General features: G+C 43.1%; 1 protein-coding gene across 4 annotated transcripts in view; it reads right to left on the bottom strand.

Annotated features, from left to right (window-relative positions):
- Positions 1–352: 352 nt before the first annotated feature.
- ZMAT4 (zinc finger matrin-type 4) overlaps positions 353–9828 on the bottom strand; it is a 198704-nt gene continuing 189228 nt past the window's right edge. For all 4 annotated transcript variants that reach the window (XM_084615387.1, XM_084615389.1, XM_084615386.1 and 1 more), the window contains exon 7: positions 353–542. In XM_084615387.1, the coding sequence (XP_084471513.1) occupies positions 527–542 (16 nt within the window). In that variant the 3' untranslated portion in view covers positions 353–526. The remainder of the gene's footprint in view (positions 543–9828) is intronic.

Here is a 9828-nt window from a genome sequence, read left to right as displayed (position 1 = left end):
AAACAGGAAAGGAAAAGATTCATCCATTATACATACCCCGTGATTCATTTTTTTTCTTTATATGTTGACACAAATCATGCCGAAGAAGGTGAAGAAATCATGTTTATTTCTGGTTGAAGACTGATTACATCACAATCATGGATAATTTAATAGAGCAATTTTATATTCTCAGAAGAAATCTAAGAATAAATATGAAAAAAAATAAAATATTTTATTTCCACTGTCTTTGAGGATGAGTGATGTTTAGATGCTGTTTCTTAAAGGATATTTATCATACTTTAGACTGTGTGCTGAATATATTATCTTGAAAGGGTAAAAAAAAAATCCATCCAAATATTTTAACTCACCACAAAATTAAAAAAGAAAATCCATGTATTTGTCCAAAGTAAAGATTTAGTTATACGTTAATTAATGAATCCACATAGGAAATGCTCATTGTCCAAGAAAGCATCCTTTCTATTGGTTAATAGACTCTTCTCTGCAGAAAAAATCTTGATGTTTTTTCCTTCTTTGGACTGATGAATCACTATTGATTCTTCAGGCTGTAATACAAAAAGGAAGCAGAGATAAGTTTCTTTCTTGTTTTTCCTAGTTTTTGTTTTTGCTTGTTTGCTGCTGCTTTATAAGATTCTCTCTCTCCACCTGTTTCCATCATTTACCCATGTAACCCTGAATACAGCCTATGTAGCTGACTGCTTATTCAATTATATACCATCTTGTAATTGTTCCTAGGAGACAAAGGTATACCGAGATACAGCTGCTAGAAGTTGAAGCTAGATAAATTAGGAGTAGAAATAAGGCACACATTTTTAACAGTGAGGGTGATTAACCATCAGAACTTACCAAGGTTTGTGGTGGATTCTCCATCACAGGAAACTTTTACATCAAGTTTTTCTAAGAGAGATGCTCTAATTCATCCACAGCTATTGACATGTAGCAGAAATTAATTCAGAGAAGTCCTATGACCTGTGCTATGCAGCAAGTCAGAGTAGATGATCACAATGGTTTCTTTTGGCCTTAATATCTCTGAACCTATCAATCAAAATACCACTGTAGTATCTGAGCACTTCACAAGCAGCTTTATCCTCACAAACACTTCCAGGAAGTAAAGAAATATTAGCATCCTCATATTACAGATGGGGAATTGAGGCATAGAGTAATTAGGATCTTTGCTCATAGTCATGGAGAACGTCTGTTTCAGAGTCTGGAGTTGAACCCACATCCTAGACCAGTGTCTTCACAGCAGCACCACCCTTCTTTTTACATACTTATTACACTATACCAGAGGGTTAAACACAGTCATCTTCCTTTAAGTCCTCAGTATAAACCTAGAGTTTTTGCACACAAGGCAATATATTTTTGACAACTGAGAACATGTCCAGGCAGTAAAATAACATGATCTAATATTGATAATTTGAGAGATGGGCTGTTTACTTTTTAAAATCAAAGTAATTTCTCCATACACCAAACACCAAGAAAACAAACAAAAACACAAAATGCACAAGCCAATCAGTGGCTTTCAAATTATGATCAAAGCATCAGAGGATATCAGAGACATCTTTATTTTCACTTATATTAAAAGGGAATGGAGAGAATTTAATATTGAGGGAAAATATTACACATTTGCTTTTTATAGGCAGTGTAATTATTCCGATTATCTCTGGAAGAAGCAAAATAATGACAAATTAAAATGCCTTTGAATCCCATCTACCTTTATAATTGTTCATCTGCTAGAGTTGTTATTGCTCTAAACTTCTCTGTATTTTAGTCAGCATCCTGCACAATACCAAAAGCACATGGAAAATTTCATCGCTATTAATAAATGTTGCAGCCATCAAGATAAAAAAACATTTTAAATTTGAGACAGATGTGCTGTGTAGCTCAGGTATTTAAAAATATTTCCTGAAATGTAATGGAAATATAGCCTGAGAGAGAGAGAGAGAGAGAGAGAGAGAGAGAGATCATTCCTGAAGGATAAATTTAATTTAGTCTATAGCTTTCTTAGGGTGGAATCTACTTGTAGAACAGAATAAAAACAAATACAGCATAATAAAATATCACCCCTCTAAAATGCAACCACATAAAACCAAAATGACGGGGTCGAATTTAGAAGTTGTTTGCAAAAATGTTTTTATAGGGCGGAAAAAACCCCTAAAGGTTTATGGTGGTTTTTGAAAGTGCTGAGGGATGATATGAGAAGGTTTCTGTGATTGGGATGGAGTTCCACACCGCAACAAAGTGAATATACTATTGCCTGACAGCTTGAAAGACAATGGTGGGATCCCAAGATGGTGGTAATTTGTATGAGCAGTCAATGTGAGGTTCAAGGAGCAGGATTCAAATGAAGCCAGTGCCAGGAGCTTGTAGGACTTGGAAAACCAGCAGTGCCAATTTAAAGTAATCTGCCACTTTTACTTTGCTGATTCTGGACAAGTCCATGTGCAATGGACCTGCCAAACATCTTATCTTTTTATGTTTAAATTTTATGTTTGAGGCTAACACGGGATGGGTTTGAGGCATCACAGGTGAAAGAAGAGAACAATCTGATGAACTTTGGAATAAAATGAAAACTGTCATGCTCAAATCTGCCAAAGCACATGTTCCAAAATGTCAGCACTGGACCACACTATGGTTAACAGAAAAGGTGTTTGGACTGGCAAAAAATGATGCAGAATGACACAGAATGGCTTGAAGACTGAAGCACCTAGGAGAGAATACGAAGAACTGAGCAGGCAGACTAGACCAGACAAGAGTGAATACATCAGGGCAAAGTGTGAGGAACTTGAGAGTCACAAAAAGCGTATTACAGGTTTCAGAGTAGCAGCCGTGTTAGTCTGTATTCGCAAAAAGAACAGGAGGACTTGTGGCACTTTAGAGACTAACCAATTTATTTGAGCATGAGCTTTCGTGAGCTACAGCTCACTTCATCGGAATGCATATGGATGCATTCCGATAAAGTGAGCTGTAGCTCACGAAAGCTCATGCTCAAATAAATTGGTTAGTCTCTAAAGTGCCACAAGTCCTCCTGTGCATATGCATATGCCACAAGTCCTCCTGTGCCACAAGTCCTCCATATGCATTCCGATGGAGTGAGCTGTAGCTCACGAAAGCTCATGCTCAAATAAATCGGTTAGTCTCCAAGGTGCCACAAGTCCTCCTGTTCTTTTTGCGAATACAGACTAACACGGCTGTTATTCTGAAACCTTACAATACAGGACGACACAAAGGAGCCCTAGAGCCAGATTCATGAATCCGGTGAGTGGAACTGGTGCATAGTATTTTGAAAACGAAGCCTGGGAAAACACCAGTGGTAGATAACATACCAGTAGAATTGTTAAAAGAAATTAGTGACTTCGGTACTGATCTCAAGGAAAATTTGCAGCGACGTACGGATGTCTAGAAATTGACTGGTGAAGGGAATCTTTCTGTTCTTACCAACAAAAGGAGACATAACAGAGTGTAGTAACAAGTGTATTATCTCCCTTTTATTGCACACGAGCAAAGTTCTGCTCTACATAATCCACGATCACATTAAGTGAATGATAGAAGTACAGCTACCACTTCAATAAGCTGGTTTCAGAGAGGGATGAGGCACATGTGATCAAATTGCAAATATCTATCACATCATTGAAAAATGCAGGGAGTACAATCACCCATTGATCATGTATTTCGTTGACTATTCAAAAGCATTCAGTACTATCAGACATGATCATTTTTGGAGGATACTGGCAGACGTGGGGATTCCAAAACACATTATTGACCTCATCGCAAGACTCTACCATCAACAACCACCACAATGCAGACGACAGCAAGTGGTTTTCCAGGGGGCAGGACGTGAAACAAGGGTGTATTCTGTCTCCAAGCCTTGCCAGCATGTACTCAGAATTTATTATATGACAGAGTGGGAAGAGCTGGGATTTCCATTGGTGAACATGTCTTAACGGACCCCACATACTCCGATGACATGATGCTCTTTGCTATAACCACTGATACAAAGCAACAAATGTTGGAGTTTGTAAAAACACGTAGTGAGGAATATGGACTACACCTGAATGAGGTATGAAATGAAATGCATGCACATTGACGTGATTAATAGGATGGCAAGAATGTCTTGCTCAGCAGTGGACTCCCTCAGGAAAGACTGGAAAAACAATTGCATCTCAAAATGTGCAAAGGCTCAATTGGTGACAAGCTTTTTTTCCCCCCACAGCAACTTACAGATGTGAATTGTGGGGAAATAATGCTGCTGACAAGAAGAAAACTGAAGCTTTTGAGATGTGCTGTTGGTAAAGACTTTTGCATATATCCAGGAAAGAAAAAAATACTTGAAATATTGGAGAGAAGCAGACCCTGCAATAAGAAAATATTAGGTGCAAGCTTATATATTTTGGTCACATCAGGAATAGAGATGGAAATAACCTCAAGAAAGTTACCATGGAAGGAATGGTAGTGGGGCACTCTTGTAGGGGACAACCAGTGAGGAGATGGAGAGATGATGTGTGGCAGGTCACTGGAAGGTTAGCTGCTGACTACTTGAAGCTATTAATGGATTGAGAAGGCTTCCAAATATTCTGCTACTACGTCACCAATATTAAGACAAGAATAAATAGATTTGACCTAATTTACTTACTGCCACTTTCTAGGCAGCCAGTGTAATGGATGCAAGACAGGCCTAATGTGATCACAAGCATTCAAAGTAGTAAGCAATTCTGCCACTGAATTCTAAATAAGCTGTAGGCAATGGAGCAACCTCCCCAAGTGCCCTGTACAGGAAATTATTATACCTCGTGGTTGCAAGGGCATGTGCATTGCTGGTGGGAAGTCACCATGAGATAAGGTACAGCCAGTACAAACTGCACAATTGCAGACGGAGTAAAAAATGCACTTTTGCATGGCAGCCAACATATGAGAACTCGGATTGGAATGCCCCTCATCCATTTACTGCTTTTCCCCATCTCTTGCATCCTGGACTACAACGAGATTCTTTGGGGCAGGAGCTGTCTTTGCAACCCTTGTCTGTACAGAATCTAGCACAATGGGACCCTAATCAGTGCCTCTAGATGCCTTCGTAATACAAATGGAATGTAATAATAATAATAACAACAATAATAATAGCATGGTGTAGAGTCACGCCAAAAACCTGTCTCACAACACATCCCCTGCACAAGGGATAGAAGATGGAGGGGGTGGTGGGGGAATCCTCCTTCTACGTCCAGGTAAGGAGGGAAGCAACAAGATGGGGCGTGAACACTAGACTGAGAAGACAATTCTGTGGTGTTCAAATACGACTGTGATTAGAAGCACATAAGTGCAGACAGATATGGAAATGCAATCATGGTGAAGAGTGACATTTCTCCAGGCACGGTATTTACAATATTTTGATTAGCTCAGATTTCTGAATGGCAAAGCAGCTTATGTTAATAAATACCCAACTTCAATTAGACATCTGCATTCACAGTCTAAATAAAGCCAATAGCCACCAAGCATGTCATTTGCTTCCCAGTGGGCTATAAATCCCCTGGGCTTTCACAAGAAGATGCACAATGATTAGGTGAACAGCAATGGGTAAATATCTGTCATGTGTTCAAGATCTTCAGAACACTCTTTTCCTAGATGACATGGCAACTGCCAATCTCCAGTTATTCATTTGAGCACCATCCTGCGCTCCTCATTCAGGAACAATCTCCCGTTGACTCAGTGGGAACTTTACTGTAGTAACAACTACAGCGTTGGGCCCATCTTCTCTCATTTGATTTCCCCCCCTGAAACCCTGGTTTTGGGTATGTCTACGCTGCAGCCGGGGGTGTGAATGGCAGTTCATGTAGACCAACCTGCGCTAGCTGTAATCTAGCCTGCTAACAGTAGAAATGAGGACGCCACGGCTTGGCCTTCAGAGCTAGCAATGCAAACCCCCAGACTCCCCATGGCACGTACTCACTTATGCCGCCAGCACCGAAGCATCCTCATTGCTATTTTTAGCAAGCTAGCTGGAGCACAGCTAATTACTCCTGAGGGAATTCTGCAGCAAAAAATTAAAAATTCTATGCACAATATTTTGAAATTCTGCAAAATTCTATAAATTTTGTTTGTTAATAAATAAATGTGGAGGCTCCAGCATGGCAGTGGGCAGCAGAGGTCACTGGCTGCATGGGACAGGGAGTTGGTGGTGAGGCTGCACCCAACCCCAATACAGCACAAGGACTGGGCCTGCCCCAGAAATGCCCCAGGGCCCTGCCCCTCCATGCCAGCCGCACCAAGTGTGGGCAGGCAAGCAGGATCCCAGTGTGGGGGGAGAGTTCTGTGTGGGGCAGTCTGGGTATGGGTGGCTCAGTGAGGGGTCTGGGTGTGTGTGTGGGGGATCTGGATGCACAGGGGCTCGTTGCGAGGTTCCAGGTACAGGAGCAATGGGACTCTGCAGGGGGTCCAGGTGGGGTGGAATCTGGGTGCAGCTGGTTGGGGGTCTGGGTGCAGGGGACTCATCAGGGTAGGGGGCTCACCAGGGGGGTGATCTGGGTGAAGGGGGGTGAGATTCAGTGGGGGGTCCGACTGTAGGAGGTGAGGCTCAGCGGGGTGAGGGTTGGGGTGTGGGGGGCTTGATGGGGGGTTGGAGGTTCAGGGATTGGATGAACGGTGGAACAGCTCCCCATACAATGATCCTTCCCCACATGGTTGAAGAGCAATGGGGGTAGGGAGGGCGGAGGTTTCTGCAGCCTGTAAGGGGGGGAGGGCTCTGGGGGTGGGTCTGACCTGGCCCAGGCTGCTCCTTTCAAAGGAAGAGCAAGTCCCATCCTTCCTAGTCCAGCCGGGACTAGTAGCTGAGCAGGATAGGAGCCACCAGCTGAGGCATCCCCAGCCCCACATTCCTCCCACTCCCTGCAGTGATTTACCTCCCTGCCAGCTGCTCCAGATACCCAAAACGATGGGCCCACATTGCTGGGGAGGGGCACGTGACCACTCTTGAGGCCTCCCTTTGCTTCCCCTTCAGAAAGTTATTTTTCTGCAGGGAAGCAAAGAAATCTGCAGGGGACATGAATTGTGCGCACGCACAGTGGTACAGAATTCCCCCAGGAGTAGCTAGTGCAGGTGTGTCTACACGAACTGCCAGTCTTACCCCTGGCTGCAACACAACGGAACCCTTTGAGAAAGGAATTATAATTATGTGGGGTGCATGAATGGCACCTAGGAATGGATAAATGACTGGTTATAAAAATACAGAGAGCATGTGAGAGCTCCAGCAGATAAGAGGGAAGTTTTGCTGGTAAAAGAAAATAAACTGAAAAGAGGGAAGATGAAGTTCCTTTTCATGGAAGTTGATGTCATGATCAGCTACATCATAAGACACTAACTACTAGGGGCTGAGGTGAATCTGATGTCACTGCCCCTCATCACCCACAGCCAGGAGGATAGCAGATACATCTCAAGCTCTCAATGCTGCATGCAATGTTGGTTATATCATTGTGACATTTGATACAGGGCCAGATCCTCAGCTGGTGTAAATCAGCACAGCTCCACAACAGACAATGCAGCTACACCAAATTACAACAGCTGAGGATTTGGCCCCCAATGGTCTATTAGTTACAGATTGTCGTGAGGCCCAAGAGAGCGGACGAAATCTGAATGCAACAAATACAGAGGACAGATTTTGAAAGTTTTACCACAAAATGGGTGTGTGTTGTGGTCTGTCTGGCAGTGAAAGGGAGATGGGAAATGCTGCAGAGACCAATGAGACACACAGCATTGCAATGATGGAACTAGGGGACCGTTTCTCTCTCTCAGTCTCTTCTTATCATTATTAGCAGTATTACAGTTACACTGAGAGGCCTGCACTGAGATCAGGGCTCCCCTGGGCTAGGCACTGTACTTACACAGAGCTAGAGACAGTCCCTGCCCCAAAGCGCTCGTAATCTAAACGGACAAAGTGTGGAGGGGAAACTGAGGCACAGAAAGGGGCAGTAGCTTGCTCGAGGTCACCCGGCCGGTCGGTAACTAAGCCAGGACCGGAACCCAGGGCCCTGACCCCCAATCCACTCCCCTATCCTCAGATTGGGGGACTGGGGCACAGGGAGCTTGAAGGGCAGATTTTTCATAAGTACTTTGCACCCATAACTTCAGCTGAAGCCAAAGGGAGCTGCAGCCTGAGTAACTCATCCCAGGTCACACAGGGACACAGACTGAATCCCAGCGCAGTGCCTTCACCAAAAAAATTCTTCCGCTTGGCAGGAAAGTCAATGGGATTGTGCTTGTAAGTCACTTAGCCAATGGGAGTTAGGCACCTAGGTGCTTTTGAGAATCATACCAGGAGCCTGCCTGCATCTTTACGCATCTAAATACCTTTAAAGTTCTGGTCCACTGGCATTTTTTAAACTCCCACCCTGCAACCTTATTTCTACCTGCAAAACCCCTGAGAATTGCTCTGGAGCTGCAACAGGGCCCATGAGTTCATTTATCCAGAGCTATTTTCAACATGGTGATGAATGCAGTGTATTTTACCTTCTTTACTGTATGTGCATGCTAATAAATAAGGAATAATTTTTACAAATTAATATGCAATGCTAAGATTTCTTCACATCCAGAATCCGTAGGTATGGCATGTTCTTACTCACCTAACTGGGGGTTATTTTTAGAAACATTTTTATTGGATCTTTCCAGACTATATGAAATAAACCAGAAAAGAGCCAAGAGTTTTGTCACTTACTGTTTGTCACCAACAATGAAGAGCGAGATCAATATGTGACAGTCTTCAAATGTTTCCCAGTTAACGTGACCCCTCCCCCTGTTACTGCAGCCCTGCACAAATCCTGCCTTCCATTTGCCATCGGTCCCCATGGAAACTAGGCTGCTTACAGTGAGTGTGATCCAGTGCAAGAGGATACTCACAATCACACACCATGCCATGCCTCCTGCTTCATGAACCATTCTGTTTGCTTGTTGTTTATTTTGCAGGGGTGGGGGTGTAAAAAGAACACGTTTATTTTTGGAAAGCAAGTCAGACAATGACTCAATTACCTTGGCACTGTTTACAAATCCCTGATTAAAGGGTTCGTTCTCCTCCCCCACTGCAGATGTTCCAGAGTCCAGCCTCATTTCAGAATGTTTGTGTATTTGCAGGTGTGTTTGTGCACACACACACACAAGAACTATGAATCTGAGCTGTAGATTCACACGGCAAATTTTTAAAAAGTAGCTCTCACTCACCAGCCTTGCCCATGAATGTGTAACTCTCACCAAACCTGCAAGGAAGGCTACACAACCTCCCGGGTAAGCATATTCTGCAGCGTCGTACATTTTTGCTGCTTATATAAGAAACCCTCTTCTGGGTCTGGTTCTAACCCCTTAAATCCCAAGGTTCATTACAAGATCTCAAGTGGAGCTGTATTTTCTTCTTTTTTTAATATATAAAACTTAAAATATTTATGTTTTTGAAAGAAAAAAAAGGCTCTTAGATGTAGCTTTGCATATTCACTGGCCAATGGAAAAGCAGAGCTGACAATGCTAGCTGCATCCCTCTACATCTCTTATTAAACACTGAAATATCAGCCTAGTCAATTTCAGCAATTCGTTTCCTCTGCCACTTCTTCCCATCTTTGGTCAACCAAGTTCAGCAGACAGGCACCCAGGATTCAGATCTGACTTTGAAACTCCTGTAAAGAAAGGTGGGGGGGGGGGGAGGGAGGGGCAGGGAATGTGAACAGTCAGTTAGATGGACTTTGAGTCCCAGCTTTGCTGACTGAGTTCCAATACGATCAGCTCTGATGCTGAGAAATGAAGGAAGGTCAGAATAACATGGCCCGCTAAGCCGCACCTCAAGGGCTGCTATTCAGTGAGTTA

The sequence above is a fragment of the Lepidochelys olivacea genome, assembly GCF_965140295.1.
Source record: "Lepidochelys olivacea isolate rLepOli2 genome assembly, chromosome: 26".
Taxonomy (NCBI): domain Eukaryota; kingdom Metazoa; phylum Chordata; order Testudines; family Cheloniidae; genus Lepidochelys; species Lepidochelys olivacea.
Note: the sequence above shows the minus strand (reverse complement) of the source record. Positions and strands in the feature narration are given on the sequence as shown.